Raw genomic sequence first — 21,675 nt, 5'->3', positions numbered from 1 at the left:
TGTGCTTTCCGCTTGTCTCAGTGTTGTTTCCAGTCGTCTAGTACTTCTTACAACTCCGATTCAGGAGAGGTGTGGTTGGAGATTGCACAATCTTTGCTTCACAATTACATGCACAGCTACTGTTACAGGGGGTATCCATTGTCTCTTGAGACCGAACGGAGGCACTGATCGACGGAACACAATACTGTGGGGCTGCTTCCCAGCTGACTACAACACGATCGTTAATGTAAATAAGTTCTTGTTGAGCCGTCCTCTTATGTAATCAAGCCCTACCCAAGTTCCACCATAGCCGATCATGCTTTAACCTCACACTTATTGCCTCTTATCCTTAAGTGTATTCTGAGCCTTGATAATCCGTGACCCCCCCCCCCCAGCAAAAAAAAACAAAAAAAAAAAACAATGTGAATTTAACCGCGTGCATCTATAAACCAATATTTATCTATGGACAGTATTAATAGCATTACATTTAAATGTATGTATTAATTCTCAATATCAAGAACACAAGACTCATAAAAATAACCCCTATCATTGTCTTAAGGATGGATTGATTACCGATCACTACGCTAAATCAATTTAGCAAATCGTTTCATCGATAATTAAAAAGTAAAAACAACGACTCAAATTCAACCACCGAATCTTAACGTAACATAATCGCGTAAGCATTTGAGAGTGTGACGTAAGCATGACGTCACAGACTCAAATGTATACATAGGGATTAATATTGAGAGGAGAAGCAAAGATGAGAAGAGAAAGAAAATGACCCATGGCAGTTGGCTCGTTACGTTCGGGGAATATGTGGACCTGCTCTCTCTTCCTATTCCCTTCCAAAATTCGAACGTTGTAAAAATGGTCGCCATGCCATTGAGATTTTTATGTCATGAGTTTTCTAGTGCAGTGTATTGACAGACAGCCCATTGGTTTTGATGCGTGAAATGATCAAAACAAATACCCTTTACTTTGTGTCGAAGTTATCATTTTTGCTTTGCGACTGTATCTAGATGCAACGTGTTGGGTCCGTTAGAGAAAAATACCACGGTACAAAAGATTATTGTTGCCGTGATTATCATGTGACATTATCACGTGACATTATCACGTGACATTATCGCTTCGTAAAGTTCACTATTTGCAACACTTGAAACGAAAATATTGAGTAATAAACGTTTTGTGAGTTTGATATTTTGCCTTAGAAAAATCACTTGAGTATAAGGGTTAACAAGATGGATGGATTATGAGTTGAATGATGAAGAATATTATGAGAAGATTGAAAATGATGAAAATTTGATTGCTTACTAATAATGATGATGATGATGATGATGATGATGATGATGATGACGATAATAATAATAATAATAATAATAATAATAACAATAATAATAATAACAATAATAATAACAATAATAATAATAACAATAATAATAATAATAACAATAATAATAATAATAACAATAATAATAATAACAATAATAACAATAATAATAACAACAATAATAACAATAATAATAATAATAACAATAATAACAATAATAATAATAACAATAATAATAACAATAATAATAACAATAATAACAATAATAATAATAATAATAATAACAATATTATTATTGTTATAATAATAATAATAATAATAATAATAATAATAATAATAATAATAATAGCAACAACAACAGCAGCAGGATATAATAAAAAAAAGTATAAAAGTTTTTTTAAATAATTCAAATTACTTATTATAAACGGGGGTAAAAAAAAAAGTGCTTACCGCAGTTTGTCTCATCAGTTCCATTATTGCAATCCGGGTATCCATCGCATTCCCAAATGCGAGGGATACAAACAGGAGGGCCACCCCCTTCACAAGGAATCTCACGGCCTTGGAGACACACTGAAATCATAAAACAGACAAAACCAAAAAAAATTTTTTTCAAGAATTTTTACAGACGATGTTTTTTTTTACGGAAGGAGAGAAGGATGGTATTCTGCCCAGAATAGTTTTCTTAGAATATTTTTTGGCCGGGGGAAGGGGGAGATTATCCCTTTTCAGAACGATTTTAAGAGATGGGAGTAATCCCAATCCAGGATAATATTTTGAAGGATTATCTTTTTCCAGAACCATATTTAGAGGATATCATCTTCCCAAACGTTAAAATTTTTTTTTTTTTTTTTTTTTTTGTGAGCTAGCCGCTTTCAAAACGATATTTGGGGTTTACCTCCATTCAGAACGATTGGGGGGGGGGACTATACTCTTTCAAACGATTTTCGGCGCTTATTTCTTTTCAGAACGATTTGTGGGTCGGTGTGGAGGGGGGGGGGGCTATCCTCTTTCAGAACACTGTAGGAGAATGATTTTTTTTGGGGGGGAAGGGGGGGTGAGGCGCTATCTCTTTCCAAAATGATTTTTATATGTTATCCTTTTTGAAAATATTTCAGATCAAGAGTGAAAATCAGAAGTTTTTTTTTTTAAAGCATTAAATAGTGTAAGTCAAAAATACGTCAGTGCAATGGATTTAAACACGCCAGAAACATCAACATACATCCGGTTTTTAATTCCATTCGACAGGCGGGGAAAATTCCAAATAAGATTATTGGCATTTGGCACAACTTTCAAAGCGCACAGACGTCTGTTAAATCAACTCTTCATCTGTGTGATGCTTTTTTCAAATACTGACGGCCTTGCCCATTGGGTATCTTCTTTATGGAGTAAACTGAATCTCAGGCCTTGCCCATTGGGTATCTTCTTTATGGAGTAAACTGAATCTCAGGCCTTGCCCATTGGGTATCTTCTTGATGGAGTAAACTGAATCTCAGGCCTTGCCCATTGGGTATCTTCTTGATGGAGTAAACTGAATCTCAGGCCTTGCCCATTGGGTATCTTCTTGATGGAGTAAACTGAATCTCAGGCCTTGCCCATTGGGTATCTTCTTTATGGAGTAAACTGAATCTCAGGCCTTGCCCATTGGGTATCTTCTTTATGGAGTAAACTGAATCTCAGGCCTTGCCCATTGGGTATCTTCTTGATGGAGTAAACTGAATCTCAGGCCTTGCCCATTGGGTATCTTCTTTATGGAGTAAACTGAATCTCAGGCCTTGCCCATTGGGTATCTTCTTGATGGAGTAAACTGAATCTCAGGCCTTGCCCATTGGGTATCTTCTTGATGGAGTAAACTGAATCTCAGGCCTTGCCCATTGGGTATCTTCTTGATGGAGTAAACTGAATCTCAGGCCTTGCCCATTGGGTATCTTCTTTATGGAGTAAACTGAATCTCAGGCCTTGCCCATTGGGTATCTTCTTTATGGAGTAAACTGAATCTCAGGCCTTGCCCATTGGGTATCTTCTTGATGGAGTAAACTGAATCTCAGGCCTTGCCCATTGGGTATCTTCTTTATGGAGTAAACTGAATCTCAGGCCTTGCCCATTGGGTATCTTCTTGATGGAGTAAACTGAATCTCAGGCCTTGCCCATTGGGTATCTTCTTGATGGAGTAAACTGAATCTCAGGCCTTGCCCATTGGGTATCTTCTTGATGGAGTAAACTGAATCTCAGGCCTTGCCCATTGGGTATCTTCTTTATGGAGTAAACTGAATCTCAGGCCTTGCCCATTGGGTATCTTCTTTATGGAGTAAACTGAATCTCAGGCCTTGCCCATTGGGTATCTTCTTTATGGAGTAAACTGAATCTCAGGCCTTGCCCATTGGGTATCTTCTTTATGGAGTAAACTGAATCTCAGGCCTTGCCCATTGGGTATCTTCTTGATGGAGTAAACTGAATCTCAGGCCTTGCCCATTGGGTATCTTCTTGATGGAGTAAATTGAATCTCAGGCCTTGCCCATTGGGTATCTTCTTGATGGAGTAAATTGAATCTCAGGCCTTGCCCATTGGGTATCTTCTTGATGGAGTAAACTGAATCTCAGGCCTTGCCCATTGGGTATCTTCTTGATGGAGTAAACTGAATCTCAGGCCTTGCCCATTGGGTATCTTCTTGATGGAGTAAACTGAATCTCAGGCCTTGCCCATTGGGTATCTTCTTTATGGAGTAAACTGAATCTCAGGCCTTGCCCATTGGGTATCTTCTTTATGGAGTAAACTGAATCTCAGGCCTTGCCCATTGGGTATCTTCTTTATGGAGTAAACTGAATCTCAGGCCTTGCCCATTGGGTATCTTCTTTATGGAGTAAACTGAATCTCAGGCCTTGCCCATTGGGTATCTTCTTGATGGAGTAAACTGAATCTCAGGCCTTGCCCATTGGGTATCTTCTTGATGGAGTAAATTGAATCTCAGGCCTTGCCCATTGGGTATCTTCTTGATGGAGTAAATTGAATCTCAGGCCTTGCCCATTGGGTATCTTCTTGATGGAGTAAACTGAATCTCAGGCCTTGCCCATTGGGTATCTTCTTGATGGAGTAAACTGAATCTCAGGCCTTGCCCATTGGGTATCTTCTTGATGGAGTAAATTGAATCTCAGGCCTTGCCCATTGGGTATCTTCTTGATGGAGTAAACTGAATCTCAGGCCTTGCCCATTGGGTATCTTCTTTATGGAGTAAACTGAATCTCAGGCCTTGCCCATTGGGTATCTTCTTGATGGAGTAAACTGAATCTCAGGCCTTGCCCATTGGGTATCTTCTTGATGGAGTAAATTGAATCTCAGGCCTTGCCCATTGGGTATCTTCTTGATGGAGTAAACTGAATCTCAGGCCTTGCCCATTGGGTATCTTCTTGATGGAGTAAACTGAATCTCAGGCCTTGCCCATTGGGTATCTTCTTTATGGAGTAAACTGAATCTCAGGCCTTGCCCATTGGGTATCTTCTTGATGGAGTAAATTGAATCTCAGGCCTTGCCCATTGGGTATCTTCTTGATGGAGTAAATTGAATCTCAGGCCTTGCCCATTGGGTATCTTCTTGATGGAGTAAACTGAATCTCAGGCCTTGCCCATTGGGTATCTTCTTGATGGAGTAAATTGAATCTCAGGCCTTGCCCATTGGGTATCTTCTTTATGGAGTAAATTGATTCTCAGGCCTTGCCCATTGGGTATCTTCTTGATGGAGTAAACTGAATCTCAGGCCTTGCCCATTGGGTATCTTCTTGATGGAGTAAATTGAATCTCAGGCCTTGCCCATTGGGTATCTTCTTGATGGAGTAAATTGAATCTCAGGCCTTGCCCATTGGGTATCTTCTTGATGGAGTAAATTGATTCTCAGGCCTTGCCCATTGGGTATCTTCTTGATGGAGTAAACTGAATCTCAGGCCTTGCCCATTGGGTATCTTCTTTATGGAGTAAATTGATTCTCAGGCCTTGCCCATTGGGTATCTTCTTTATGGAGTAAATTGAATCTCAGGCCTTGCCCATTGGGTATCTTCTTTATGGAGTAAATTGAATCTCAGGCCTTGCCCATTGGGTATCTTCTTGATGGAGTAAATTGAATCTCAGGCCTTGCCCATTGGGTATCTTCTTTATGGAGTAAATTGATTCTCAGGCCTTGCCCATTGGGTATCTTCTTGATGGAGTAAACTGAATCTCAGGCCTTGCCCATTGGGTATCTTCTTTATGGAGTAAATTGATTCTCAGGCCTTGCCCATTGGGTATCTTCTTGATGGAGTAAATTGAATCTCAGGCCTTGCCCATTGGGTATCTTCTTTATGGAGTAAATTGATTCTCAGGCCTTGCCCATTGGGTATCTTCTTGATGGAGTAAACTGAATCTCAGGCCTTGCCCATTGGGTATCTTCTTGATGGAGTAAATTGAATCTCAGGCCTTGCCCATTGGGTATCTTCTTGATGGAGTAAATTGAATCTCAGGCCTTGCCCATTGGGTATCTTCTTGATGGAGTAAATTGATTCTCAGGCCTTGCCCATTGGGTATCTTCTTGATGGAGTAAACTGAATCTCAGGCCTTGCCCATTGGGTATCTTCTTTATGGAGTAAACTGAATCTCAGGCCTTGCCCATTGGGTATCTTCTTGATGGAGTAAATTGAATCTCAGGCCTTGCCCATTGGGTATCTTCTTTATGGAGTAAACTGAATCTCAGGCCTTGCCCATTGGGTATCTTCTTGATGGAGTAAACTGAATCTCAGGCCTTGCCCATTGGGTATCTTCTTGATGGAGTAAATTGAATCTCAGGCCTTGCCCATTGGGTATCTTCTTGATGGAGCAAATTGAATCTCAGGCCTTGCCCATTGGGTATCTTCTTGATGGAGTAAACTGAATCTCAGGCCTTGACCGAAAAAACAAATGATTTTATCGTACACATTTCTCACTACCTAACTAATATACCTGGTGAACCAAGTGCAAGAAAAATCCAGACAATTGCACTTAAGGGAACAGCGAGGATACCAAAAAAGAGCTCTCGGTTGGTTTCAATAAAAAGCAGAGGAATGTTGACAGCTGATTTTAACACTTTATTCGTTGAACCATGTGTCCATGTTTTTTAAATATACACTTTTCTCTATATATATATCGATAATGTTCTCCTATAAATCAAGAAGGTCGGATAATTACATCAGCTGCAACATAGTATGGATAACATTCAAGATGAGAACACTAGCCTAAATAGTAAAATTCTTATCTTAAAAAATCCGAAATATCAAATATTTTATAAATTTTATTTATTGCGGACAATTACCACCTGATGAAGGCCAGAGGAATAGTTGGCCGAAACGTTGTGAAACAACTAAGAAAAAATGAGGATAATAATCTGCAATAAATAAAAATCAATAAATAATACTCATCTCAATGAATTCCAATTAAATAAAAAATATTTTATAGTTTTATTAGTGCAATCCCATGGAAATTCCATGGTGTTTGTTACATCAATTGGCATAATTTACTGTTAATCTTATGTATTTTTTTACTCTTTTTCACTGCAAACAAGGAAACAAGGTACATTTCCACTTGAGCGTAAAGGGCTACTATTTGGGATCATGTCTAACAGGGGCACTATGTAGGGAGTTGAGCAGTGAGATGTCTGTTCACATTACATTTAAATTTCTGCATTTTAATACAATCAGGGAAGCAGTAAACAACGGGGGAATCCCAAAGTTTAGCAGTTTGAGAGAAGAAACTATTAGAGTTGAAGATTTTTTAACATCTACGGATCAATAAAGTGAAGACTTGTGATTTTGTTACTTATCGGATTAGTCGATGGGGTATTTATGTTGAGGGGGGCACAAGTGCTATGAGTTCATCAGAGCATATTCCATTAGAGTACTTGTAAAACAGACACAGGGATGTAACATTGCAGCGATGGGACAGGGGTTGGAGCTTGGTTGATCGTGCGGGACCTATTAGATTGGAGACTTTTTTTTAGACCCTGTCTAAGAGGGAGAGACTAGAGGTAGATGCATCAGCTAAGATAGGGCAACAACGCTCCACGCATGAGCACATGGCAGCTTTGTAGAGATACAGAATACTGTGGAGTGTGAATGATTTAGAATTGTAGCATTTTGTTAGTCGATGGAATGACATAATTTAATTTGAGAACAATTCATTTGAAAATGGTTAAAGTCGAAATTCTTTACAAGATCACCATCTTTGCTAATTAATTTTTTAAATGTGAGCAAAAGGTGACAACGTACAAACACAGATGCTTGTCGGATTAGTCATATTCATAAATACTACGAGTTTATCAGAGCACATTCCATTAAAGTTCTTGCAAAACAGGAACAGGAATGCAACCTTGCAGTGATGGGACAGGGGCTGGTGCTTGACTGATAGTGCGAGACCTGTTAGATTTGAGAAGTATCCGCATGTACTTCTTTTATTAGACAAGATTACGAATATTTTGCTGCTATTATATTTAGAAAGATGATATATATATATATATATATATATATATAGTAATTTATGAAATATATATGGCGATTAAGCTACACTGAATATTCGGCGTTTCATCCACTCTAGGATTCCTCAGGCTGAGGAATCCTAGAGTGGATGAAACGCCGAATATTCAGTGTAGCTTAATCGCCATATATATTTTATAAATTACTAACTAGCTCTACCTACGTATTGAGCACTTTTGAAGTAAATACTTAAAGTTTACGCATAAATCTATACTTTCGTATTAATTTATGTGAGTAAATGAAGTAGTTACATATATATATATATATATATATATATATATATATATATGAGATGAAAATATAGCGGCAACAAGTTAGGACAATGTAGTTTTTATCTGATTCTTTCACTGTCTCCCCCCCATGATATATATATATATATATATATATATATATATATATATATATATATATATATATGTGTGTGTGTATATATTAATATCATTATTAATACTTATTTATGGTGGTTATATAAAAAAAGAAAGAATTAATGTTGGAACTTTCTATTTGAACATTTGATTTTTGAGCGTTTTCTCTTTTGTTAAACTCACTCTGTGTAAAGTAGTCTTGCCTAGCCGAGTTAGCATTTTAAGTATGACGTGGGTGTGACGTCATGGAATGGAATGCATATGTAGGCATAAAGAAAAAAGAAAGAGGGGAGAAGCAATGCGCAGAAAATAAAACATGTGTCGATTGGGATTTTATGCTCAACAAGCACGCAAGTTTCTTCTTCTTACCCATTTGAAAACGAGCCAACCAGCCTGGAAGCTGTGTCTGGTGCGGTGTATTGAGAGCCAGCAGTGTCTGGTGCGGTGTATTTAGAGCCAACGATGTCTGGTGCTGTATATTAAGAGCCAGCGATGTTTAGTGCTGTATATTGAGAGCCAACAGTGTCTGGTGTGGTGTAGTGAGAGCTAGCAGTGTCTGGTACTGTATATTGAGAGCCAGTGGTGTCTAGTGCGGTGTATTGAGGGCCAGCAACGTCTGGTGCTGTATATTGAGAGCCAGCAGACGTCGTGGTCAGTTAAAAAGAACAACAACGTTGTATCTATTCAGAGTCGCTTTCATTTCTGGAGTTTTTTTTATTAGAAATTCGGCTTAAGGACCACTCAAGGACAAGGTCTATGAGTATCAGGTGGCCAGTGAGACAATTTGTGCAAAAGGTGATAACGTATATACGAATATGAAATGGTTTAGAGTATTATTATGTAAATATTCTGAAGAAGACAGGAGGACAAATCGGCCGAAATGAAGTAAAAATATAAATATCAACATTGATAAATGCAGTAGTAAAAAACTGTAAGTAAAGATTTTCAATATTAGATGAATATTAGATGAATATTAGATGAATATTATTTAAAATTGAACGTTTGATAGTGAATAAGCGGTAATGAGATAAAAAAGTCTTTGTTAATAATGTAGATAGAATTGGGTGTAAACCTACCACAGTTTTCCTCATCACTGTTGTCATAGCAATGGTCTTGACCATCACACCATTTAGATGAAGGAACCTGAATCTTATTCTTGCAGAGACGATGACGTGGCTTCCGAGCTGCAAAATGGAAAAAAAAGCATCACTCGATATCTGTACCAATACATTGTTTCAAAATAGGGGTTTACATTTCCTAATCTGCAATATTATAGCTGTCATGTTTTGGTTTTGTTTATGGAAATCGCTCGAGACAAGACATGAAGCCATTTGAAGCAAAACTACTTTAAGGTAAAACCTAGCCAACGATAAGTGTTAAATGGATTTATTCCGACCGAGAAAAACAGTAATTCTTACTCCTTTGTCACAAACATCGCTCATGGAATGTGAGGATTAAAGAAAAAAATAAAGGAAACATGAATTACAAGGTTGGCGAAAGTAAACTACCCAAAAGTTCACTCAGTACTCTCTTTTTTTAAGAGTAGGTGTTGAAAAAGTTGAATGCAATCGAAATTTGGCTTTTTCCAAACGAGCCGTTGTAAGTAATTTGGAATTGGCAAAGATCCAACAAGAACACAGGACGAGCATAATCAAACATTGTTAGGATGACTTGGATAACGTCTACATCTCAACAAACACACACCTGCCAGAAAAAAACATTGAAGGAATTTTCAAGACGATGCAAGAAATCACGAAAAAGGCCCCGGAAAACTGAGTTGTAATAAATCTGGAAGATTCTGGCAAGCACTAATGCAATTACAAAAAAAAAAAAAATAAAAAAATAAAATTTATGATACAAGTTTTCGAAAGATTGTAATCCCGAAATACGTGGTTAACGTAACTCATCTTGTAGTGGACTGGTGGACATATTATACATATCCCCCAGTCGTACAAGATAGGAGAAATGATTTACATTGAGAAAGAAAAAATGAATTGCTTTGAGGAAGGAACGAACAACGCGTTTACTTGAATTAAACGAACTAGAATTTATTTCGTGAAGAAACAAGTGAAAGAAAAGGGTACTACTACAAGTGTTTAGTTTGGCATGCGTCTCTCGCTGTTTACTGGTGAGAAGGAAAGTCTATTGTTGTAGAGAGAGAAAGAGAGGAAGTCAATCCAGTTTGGTGTGCGTCTCTCGCTGTTAGCTGGTGAGGAGGAAAGTCTATTGTAGCATAGATAGAGAGAGAAAATGAGAAACAGTCAATCCAGGCCATGGAGAGAGAAAGCATATAAGGTGTACGTACGGTCTGTTAGCTTTTTGCCCCACATGGTAGCAAGTGGCATGAAGAACACGCATGCGCACGCCTGCCGAAATGGCGGCTGGTGCGCTGACCACTTACCTCGGAAGCTGGTCCGAAAAGGGAGATGCTCTTATTGATCTTGCTTTTATAATTGTTTCCGGTGGTTTTTTGCGCATGTGTGGATTTCCTTTGAAAGGGGAAGTGACGTTGTCCTTGTGTGCGTACATGTGCGTACATGTGCGCGTATGTTTGTGTGCGCGTATGTATATGACAAGAAATATGGCTTGAGATGTGAACGCGTGTTTTTGTGTGAGACTAGGAAAGGCTCCCACAATCTTCAACAATGACAACAAACTGACTAGCAACACATTTCAGCTCCAATGTTCTCTCTTAGCTATAAAAAAGTAATTGTATGCCTTCTTCAATTTGTCCTTAAAGTGATTGCTCATATGCAAATAGATGTTTATATAAAAAAAAATTCTGACTAGAAACACAAGTTTGTTTTTAAACTGAAAATTGCATGCCCAACATGCGAAACAGTTCACACGCTTCAAAGCTGGTAACGTTTTATTTTCTTTGCCATTGTTACAATCGGTAACGTTTAATTCTCTTTTATATGAAATATCCCCGGATGTCAGAGATAAAACAAAAACGGTTGCACATTGATAACTGAAACTTTGTAGTCAGGCACAGATTGAAGTTTATTTGTATTAAATATGGTTGGGTTGCAAAAAGTATTGTTAATTTTATTAATGATTCTATAGGTTGCATTTTTTTTGCAGTGGGAAGGGAGGTTACCCATGTATAATTACTTGAACAATAATATCAAGTAATAAAGTGAATAAAATAATTTTATAATCGTTGTCGATCCTTATTTTCATAAATAATCGGTTAGAAAATAATCGAGAGAATAACTTCACCTCTGGCTTATAGAAGACAGACAATATATATTTTGATAAATAAAAATAAGAAGCTAGATGTTTCTGGGCAATGCCGGGTCGGGTCAGTTAGTTTAATATGTAAGAATCATTTAAGGAATGTTGTAACATTAACAAGGAATTAAACCAAATACAACTAAAAAGTTTGGTTTTTAAAGAATTTACTTACGGCAATCAATTTCATCTGAAAGGTCTTCACAATCCATGATTCCATTGCATCTGTAATGAGGTCCCCAGAGACAAAGTCCGGATTTACACTGGAAACCTTGGCACTCTGGAAATACAATTCAAAAAGAAAAGAGTGCTAAATTCTTGCATTGATCTGTTATGTTGGAATTTGAAATAACATCTTTTTTTTTTCTGTTAAGGAAATAATAGGGGAAAAAAATGACGCACTCAAATAATAGAAACCGATTTTGCTTTGGATATTCATAGAATGACAAAAATATATAATCAAATGTTGGGTGATGTTTTCATAAATTTTGAATTACAAGTAAACCGGCTGATGTCTGCAGAAGGAAAACATATAGAAATCCATTAATTACATACATGTTGAATATCAGATGTGGGGAGTACCGGACATTACATCTAGGCAGAAAAAATAACACCTGACTTATTGGCACAGGCACACATCTGGCCTGAAGAATAAACATCTGGTGATTTAATGCAGAGACCAGCAAAGTTCACTTAAATACAAAGCAGATGAAAATACACTGATCATAAAACATATAATATAATAAGCCATATGTTACATGGAAAGGGCTGTCCCCTTCTCCTGTAAATAAAAAGAATACTAGATAAGTAAAAAATAAGATTAGGATAAGCCTAGAATCGAACCCTGTAGGCAAGGTTAAGAAATTGAATATTAGAAACCAAGTCTATTGTTCATTCTTTTAGAAATCTGAATATTAAATATGTTTGTAAAAGAATGGACAATGCGAGTTAAATCATATTGTTTAAAAATAGGTTATATTAGAATTGAGGATTCTTTTGTTTGTCAAAAATGTGTTGGACAAACATATGTAAAGCCATGTGAAAATTAGTCACGTTTGGTAAACACACTTCTGACGTCATAAACAAAGGAGATTTTATCAATATAGGAATCTGAGAGTTCGGAGTTGTTAGAGAGTCAGTCAGTTGATCAGCCAAGAGTTGAGAGAATCAGTTGGAGAGAAGAGTCCCTTAAAGGCGAAGGGTAGAAGATTAGACGATGTAGATCCAAGTTTGAATTCCTGCCGTCATCGCCCGGCTGATCAAATGAATAAAGAAATCATCATTTATATTGTAATTGTTGTCTTGTGTCATCCTTCATCACGAACAAAAGGTAATTGTGATTATCATCTTATAATGAACATGGTGTAACCCTTCGAAGATTATGTATCTCCCCTCTTCTGTGTTAAGAACTTGCATATATATCATGCAGTCCGTATTAATATGAAACTCCAAAAATTATCACAGTCGTCTTCCCATCAGATGTTGGTTGGTTGTTTTTGTTTTATGGCATATCAACCCTTTTCAGGTTATTTAATGCCGAATCCAAAGATTCGAAAGAAAAGTTTTTTAATAGAATATATTTGTTGTTTTCAAGTTGGTTTCTATTTAATCCATAGGTACTACCATAGGTACTACCATAGGTACTAACAGGTACTACCACTCTGGGTCAGAGTGGACCTGGGAGCAATGGTAATTAAAGGGTGGCTCCACACTTCCCAAAACCCACAAGCTGGGGCCTCACCATCGGATATAGTTTAAGGTCATATCCAGGACCCTTCCTATCAGAAGTGTCATCACAATCATTATACGTTAATATATGTCCCCGTAAATGAGTTCCCGGCTATACAACATTTATACTGTATGAGTCATAGCTGCATTGAATGCATAGACAAAATCCTGGAATATGTGTTGCGTTTGTGGATGCATGGTTGTCCAAAAATGCTATATTAACCGCCTCAAAGTGAGATTGGCAGAAAAGTGGCTGGCTAGGGTACTTGAGAGGGTATTTAATTCATACCCTCTTTATTCTCTAACTCTACTCGTTTGCCGGAACTGAGGAATACAAATATGTTAGTATATTTTTAGACATAAGTATTTGTGGTCATTCTTGTAAGTACATCTTCTGGTGCTACCATACCCAGATTATTTAAATACACGGTTTCATTTGCATGTGTTTATTATTTTGAGAGAGGTTAACAAATTTGTATCAACCTTTATTTCATTATCATAAAGCAAACGAGAAAGGACGAATTAAAAATAAAATACCGTTTTAACAAAATTGTTAATTGACAATAATTTAGAGTAAAATAATAGAACATGAAATTGTGGTGTAAAAAATAAGGAAACTGTAAATACATACTGCAACCAATTTCATCTGATCGATCTTGGCAATCCTGAAGCCCATTACACCTGCCGGTCTCAGGAACACATTGACCACTGGCACAGCGAAACTGCCCCTTTTGACAAGCTGTAAAAAAAAAAAAAACAGAAAATAAATAAATAAAATAAAAAAATAAAAATCCATTGTAGGGATACAACTATCTCCCTTGGTAATAATTTGATTCACCGGTAGAGGGCCTGTTAATTCACCATAGTGTTATTTCTCCTTCTCATTTTCTACACAAATTCTTTTTCTGGACAGGTCATATGCCCTAGGGCTCTCTACCCCAGTGGTTCTCAACCTTTTTTCCTTCTCGGCACACTATCGAGACCATTAAATGTTCACATCACACCATATCACAAAAAAAAAAAAAAAATGAATATTTAAATGAATACTTAACAACGTTTAATCAATGTTCATTCTCATGCAACATTTAAAATAGCAAACGATTTAAACAAACGATTTATTATACATTTTTTTTCTTTGGGTTTTGATATTTAAGCATCGCTATCACGTAAGTAATAATGTGCTTTAAACAGAAACATTCATTTCGAACACGCCCCTGTCATATCAAATAACCTACTGTTGATTTTATATGTTGGTCCTCTCGGCTTATGTTGTAATAAAATTTCTCAAATGCACTTATGATGTTAGGCTGTGTAAGATGTTAACAAAATCGTCTGTTCCTTCTTTCATCAGATTGTTTTGATTATTGATTATCGATACTTATTGAACACAAAACCTATCTAAGAACATTGCCAGACACATAAAGTACTTTTGTGCGAAATTTAATAAAAATCGAACCAGTCGTTTCCAAGTCCATAAGGAATGAACTCGCAGACACACAGACAAAGTTTCTTTTTATATAATTGTGTGTGTTTGTGTGTGTGTGTATGTATATATATATATATATATATATATATATATATATATATATATATATATATATATATATATATATCCTTCATTTGCTTCTTGTGCTAAAACAATAACATTTATCCCAAATCATATTTCAGTGTGGTTTTTGGCTATACACTAAAACATTCAAAGATGGCCTCCACCAAGGCAAAGGACCACGTCACAATACATCTATTTTGATTGTTTGGAACTATTAACGTAGACATCTTTCTCATGAAGTCTGTATGCTTGTTGAGATCAAAAGGACTGAATAAAAAAAACCTGCTGTGAACAAGAAAATTTTCACATGCAAATTTTGCAGCAGTTATTCTGCCTACAAAATAATAAGAATAAAAAATTAATGTACAAAGTAGTGATGGATACTTACTGCAATTGCTTGCTTCATCATCAGAATCTGGACAGTCAGGCTTTCCATCACACAACCGTACCAAAGGAAGACACATGCCATTTTTGCATTTGAAGTCTGTTTCATGACAGGCTAGAGAAATAAAAAGAAAATGGCATTAAAATAAGCTTCATTCATAAACAGTTGTTTTAAGGTGGATGAGTTTAGTTACAGAATAATCAGGAGTTACCTCTTCAAATTATCGCTTGCCAACTCTTCTATCCGGAAGTACAGAAAGAATCGTTTCACACATGTGCAAAATATGGAATAAGGCGTTTTTTTTTCTGGATTATGGCTTCAAATCAGCCAGACATGTTTGCCTGATACCTCATTTTAACATGAGTTGCACAACTCTGATGCCATTTCGTCAGACATCATTACTTGTCACAGACAAGATTCCTAAACATGTAACATTACACTTGTAGACTCAACACGTTGTAACAGAGTACGTCACAAGGAACATAGGATAAGTAATAACTAGACTCTTTTTTTTGTTGTTGCAGCGACATCTATTTCCTCTGTTTCATGCCACGCAGGACTTCTGGTTACGGCTGTGACATTTCTCACATAATTGTCCTCTTTCGTGCGTTTGTATAGCCTTTTTCCTTGCAGTGACGTCATTTCGCATTTTGTATGCATTTTTATATGTGCGTCCGTGCTCTGTCACAAACAGCTTAGCACTTTTTTCTAGAAACATTAAATGAAGTCTGTTTTGTTTAGGAAATTAATTTTACCCATTCTGGGATTGGTATTTTGTATATATATATATATATATATATATATATATATATATATATATATATATATATATATATATATATATATATATGTTAGTATTGGGACGATTATTCAGGGTGGTATTGTAATCTGAAAAATTTGTGCCGATTTTCCGATGCCAAAAACGGTTCTTTAAATTGTCTTTTTTTTAATTTTGTTTACAACAAATCTTTCACTGCTGGTAGTAATGATAAAATAATAAATATTTGTTGATTTTAAAATAATAGTAAAACAAAACATCTATAGATCACCCCTACAAGTGCATGAGAAAATACGTGCACATTTAACATATGTTTTTATGATAATGGACAGAAGAAAAAAACAACAACTTTATAGCTAAATATTTAGAGATTTATAAAAAATCGGAAAGAGAGATTTATAAAGAATCGTAGTCAAAATCGGTAATTGTATCGAAATCGGGAATTTAGTACAAAATCGAAATCAAAAAATTATTGGAATCGTCCCATCACCAACATTATATATATATATATATATATATATATATATATATATATATATATATACTTTTTTATGGAATCAAGAATAGGCAGTCAACCTTAGAGCAATGTAATATTCTGAAATGTGTCGTTGGATACTACTTGACTGTTTACCACTTATGCTCGCCTAATCGACTTAATTTTCTTACTTCTTGTGTTAATTGCTGATAGCTTGAGAGTTGAATGCAGAACCACAAAGTTAAGCATAACTTTGTGGTTGGGGCTGAATCCCTCGACTGACAGTAATTATCACTTCCAACATTAATGAGAACTTATATATATATATATATATATATATATATATATATATATATATATATATATATATATATCTATTTGAACGGGAGTTTAAACTGCATTCTTTATTTTTATATATATATATATATATATATATATATATATATATATATATATATATATATATATCTATTTGAACGGGAGTTTAAACTGCATTCTTTATTTTTATTTTTACATGTTTTTACTCAAAGCTTAAGATTATATATTAGGTTTTTAGATCTGCATAACTAGGTTTTCTTCCTCTTATCTATCTGCCTTTCTGGTACCAAAGGTACTTAAGCTTTTATGCATATTTATTCTCACAGCATTTATACGCTAATTAACATGTCGCAGAAGAGATCTTATAATCTTATTATTATTAAATTTACTTTCTCGCATATATAATTAATATTTCATTTTTTATGTATTAGTATAAATAGTAACTGCGTTGTATCTATATTTCGTTGTTCGGGAAGTAGTATTATATCCGCTGGATAGCCATGTATTTTATAGCTGTTCTGTTGTTAAATCTCCGAAACAGCTACATGGTAGGCAACTGATGATGCCCGTTTTCTATTTAACAATTGTAGTTAAATTTATTTTTTCTCTCTTTTTATGTAGTTGAATTTTCTTTTGTAATTGTAGACTTTTTAGACGTCTGCTTATGCAAGTGCTAAGTCTGCGATAGGTTAAATTAAGTTGTTTTTTTTTTCAGGGATTTAAACTGCATTCTTTATTTTTACTTAAAAATTTTTTTACTCAAAGTTTCTTTAGACTCTCTCTCTCTCTCGCCTCTCTCTCTCTCTCTCTCTCTCTCTCTCTCTCTCTCTCTATATATATATATATATATATATATATATATATATATATATATATATATATATATGAACAAATGATTAATAAAATATGTTAAAATACATCTTTAAATATGTTTAAATTTAAATATGTTTTTAACTCTTTTTCAAGATGTCGTTTAACATATTTTATTAATCATTTGTTCATATTATAAGCTCTATTTCCTTTTCGGTTTTATTGAGCTTTTTATATCTGGCTGAGTTTATTTTACTTGTAAATATTAACTCTTTAATATTTACAATATATTTTAAGTTTACCATTTTGATTACCTTAGTAAACTTATTGTAACTTTTATTTTTATTATATATATATATATATATATATATATATATATATATATATATATATATATATATATATATATATATATATATATATATATATATAATTGTTGAGCTGGATTAAATCCGACGATATGAAATAAAATGGAGGTGGAAGGACCTGGATATTCAACGTTTTTTTTTTTTTTTTTTTTTAAATCTCTACGATATTTTATCTTTTAGACGTAATCCACTACACTAGTTTACTCTAATTTAGTTTTTCTCTCATAAAATGTATATATATGTATATATGACATCTAATTTACATAAGGAAAACACGCTGCTCTCCCCCATCATTATATATAGCCCCAATCCTCCGACTCTCTCTCGTCAATGACCATCCCTCTTGAAGAAGCCCGCATAAATCGGGCGAAACGTTGAGTATCCAGGTCCTTCCACCTCCATTTTATTTCATATATATATATATATATATATATATATATATATATATATATATATATATATATATATATATATATACACACAATTGATGGGTATATAAATCTTACTGCAGTTGATTTCATCACTGTAATCTCCACACTGGTTGATTCCATCGCATCTGAGGCTTATCGGGAGGCAGACTGAATTGGAACATTGAAACTGCCATTTAACGTTACAAGCTGAAAAATAGAAGAATTTTGTGTTTTGAAAAAAAAAAAAACAACCCAAAAGAAAAACATGAAAAAAACTTGTTTTGTTTAAACAATTTAAACTGAATGAAGCTGTAGAAGCCGTGAAGAAAGATTAGGTGATTCCATGTAAGATTTGTAAGGATATACATTTTTCCATTGGAAGTCAAGTTAGAGATTAGGCTGATGTGTACAGGACGTTGGATTATGGGAGGAAGTATGTGGCAAGGAAGCTAGAGAGTTACTGATTTTGGAAAGTTATCAAAGTGCTTGGGTGCATTTATCGAGGCTTCTGTCACCTCACATTAGTTGGTGGTCCATCTGGTAAATTCCTTTTTTTGTTCTTATGGCATATCAATGTTTTTCAGATTATTTAATGCCGAATTCAGCCATTTTGGTAAATTTTATACTTCAAGTTGTTTATATCTTCAAATATTTATTCATAATGTTTGGCTTGGTTGATTTGTTTGTCAGGTGGACACCGAGACAACATTAGTAATAATGGATGAAGTCGGGCAGAATTCTTTAGAACCATATTTTAACTAGCAGGGAAGTATTTGTATAGTATTGTGCTCCACAGATAGGAAATTCTTGGAAAGTTCCATCTTGTTTTTGGCACACAGATAATGAAAGAAAAATTATTTGCACTGGTAGTAACTAGACGAGTTCTAGCAGTGAAAATCAATTCCCAGACAAAATAATGAAGTTATTTGTTGTTCTTTTTGACTACTACTGTTGTTCTAACCATAAGGAAAAGAAACGAAAAAAATGAACAACATTCTCTATGATTGCTACTGCCAACACTGCTGAGAGATGTCACTATCCAATGAGCCTATTATTTATGTGTGAATCAGACAAACAGCCGATGTAACCTTCTTCAAGTGCATCTTCTCGAAGTTGGAAATCTCAATTTCAAATTAGTTCTTGAAATGCTATCAGGTCCGGAAGTGAGTGATCATTTTACATTAAATTTATGCCAAAAATTATCCCCATCATTAAAGTCTAGAATATTGTTTTTGTTTTGTCTTAATTTTTTTTACTGCCTACTTTTTTTCAGGCTATTTACACATAATCGCCTAAAAAACAGTACAATCTTCTTTTTATTCTTAAGAAAATTAACGCAGGGCTCATGTCTAAAGACAATTCAAATTTCTGTTATAGATTTCCAAGCTCAGCGTAAATATTACAAAGTTTGAAAGAAGGTCCAAAATTACATCGGCCGAAACGTTGTGAAAACAACAAATAAAATGAGAACAGTAATCCGAATAATTCCGATTATCAATCCTCATCTAAAAAATTCCCAAACAAAATATTCTTCTTTTGCAGATTTAGTTTTGCTTCTGTAGCCGTGGAGACTTCTGAGGTTGTTATTCCTTATTTAACGGATGAGACAAACAGCCGACATAACTGCTGACTTTCTTTAAGTGCATCTTCTTGAACTTGGGAATCTCAATTTCGAACTAGTTTTTAAACTGCTATCAGGTCCGAAAGTGGGCGATCATTTTGCATAAAATTTTTATATAAAAAATAATGGAGGAAAGAACAGATAAAGTATTGTATTAGAACAGATACTACACTTTGCTTCTAGCCAAAGGGCCAAGGAGAACTCACAAAAAAAAGACAGCCGGTGTTCTAATCAGTTGGCATTAGCTGGCTGCCCAGCACATTACGAACATATTAGGATTGGTTTAGTTGTTTTGTTTTACGGCATATCAACCCTTTTTTTTTTTTTGATTACTTAATACCAAATTTGGAAAAAAGTTTTTATGCTTTATTTTATTGATATCTTCAGATTCGTGGTGTTTGGTTGTTTTGTAAAGAAAAATTGCTGTCTTTGTTTTTAGCTTTGCAGAACATGATTGAGTTTTGCCAAGGAAAAGCAAAAAAAAAAATAAATAAATAAATGACATCAATGTTTGGTGCATTAAGGTAGGAAACTGGTATCTTCAGACAGCCTGGTCCTCGTAGCACCCAACATATTAGGAAATAGAAGCAGTACTTTGTGATGATACAAATGAGATTTCCTCAGGGGTCAGCATGTCAAAATATCTCCTAATCACACATATGCAAATGAAGAATCCATAGGGACAAAGCTAGACATATATTCGTTTTTTTATTTTTGTTTTTACTTACATTCAACCCTAATAAGGTATATCACCACTTAAATGTAAGTGGCTACTATTTGGGACTATGCCTAGAAAAGATTAATTAGTTGTTAGTTTACATTACATTTAAACTACTGCATATCAGTACAGTCAGAGAAGCAGGTAGCAGGAAGGGAATTTCAAAGTTTAGCTGTTCAAGGGAAGAAACTATTAGAGTAGAAAGCTTTCTGGCATTTAGAGACTTCAATAGTGAAGGGGTGTGATTTTGTTGCTAAGTGGGTTTGTTGAGGATAAGTACGCCAAGGGGGCACAAGTGCAACGAGTCCATCAGAGCACCGTCCATTAAAATACTTGCAATACAGGCACTCTGGACAAAATCCAACTCCCCCTAATAGAGGCACTTTAGATTGGGATAAAAATAAAAATTGTCTCAGTCTAGAAAAATTATCTTTGACTAAGCGATGACAGAAAAGATGAAGTCTACTGTCAGAACAGATGCTACACTTTGCTTCTAACCAAAAGAAGTCACCACAATTTGCATTAGATAGCTACTCAGCAGACTAGCTGAAGGTACCGTCTACTGTCTGAATATCTTTTCCATTTCTTAGAAGTTCGGTTTATTTAACAGTTTTGTCCAAATGAAGATCGGGGAACACTCAAATATTCTTCAACCTTCACTTCTCACCTCCTTGAATCCCTTCATTTTTTACTAGAAATTTTAGATGCTAGCCTTTGTCAGTGGTCACCATTCGAACACCCAGAAGCTGACTACTCAGTATATCTACTGGAGATAATGGCTAAACAATATCCACTCAAGGGAGTTTATTTGCAGCCTGTCTAGGAACATTATCTTTCTCAAATAAGTCGGTCTCAGCATGATTCTTCATTTAATGAGGTACTCTGATTATTTCAAACAAAGAAAACATCTCTTGGGTGGCAGGATTCCAACCAGAGATATTTTCAGTCTGTCCTTCGTATGCAACAGCAAAACATGCAGCCCACTGCATGTTTACACATGCAGACCCTTGTGTCGCCTCATTCACAAGAAATTTTACAACGATGTTAAGTATTTATCCAAATTTGAAAAGGGACATTATTTTTATGG

General features: G+C 35.1%; 1 protein-coding gene across 7 annotated transcripts in view; it reads right to left on the bottom strand.

Annotated features, from left to right (window-relative positions):
• LOC145248827 (uncharacterized) overlaps nucleotides 1-21,675 on the bottom strand; it is a 338,846-nt gene that overhangs the window by 32,779 nt on the left and 284,392 nt on the right. For all 7 annotated transcript variants that reach the window (XM_080110520.1, XM_080110523.1, XM_080110521.1 and 4 more), the window contains 6 exons: nucleotides 18,346-18,456; nucleotides 15,094-15,204; nucleotides 13,788-13,895; nucleotides 11,604-11,708; nucleotides 9,271-9,378; nucleotides 1,757-1,876 (listed from right to left, as the gene is read on the bottom strand). In XM_080110520.1, coding sequence (XP_079966646.1) covers nucleotides 1,757-1,876; nucleotides 9,271-9,378; nucleotides 11,604-11,708; nucleotides 13,788-13,895; nucleotides 15,094-15,204; nucleotides 18,346-18,456 — 663 coding nt within the window. The remainder of the gene's footprint in view (nucleotides 1-1,756; nucleotides 1,877-9,270; nucleotides 9,379-11,603; nucleotides 11,709-13,787; nucleotides 13,896-15,093; nucleotides 15,205-18,345; nucleotides 18,457-21,675) is intronic.

Source organism: Euprymna scolopes, chromosome 27 (genome assembly GCF_053919585.1).
Source record: "Euprymna scolopes isolate OS-2025 chromosome 27, ASM5391958v1, whole genome shotgun sequence".
In the NCBI taxonomy this organism is placed as follows: domain Eukaryota; kingdom Metazoa; phylum Mollusca; class Cephalopoda; order Sepiida; family Sepiolidae; genus Euprymna; species Euprymna scolopes.
The sequence above is the reverse complement of the archived record's forward strand: the minus strand, read 5'-3'. Positions and strand labels throughout refer to the sequence as shown.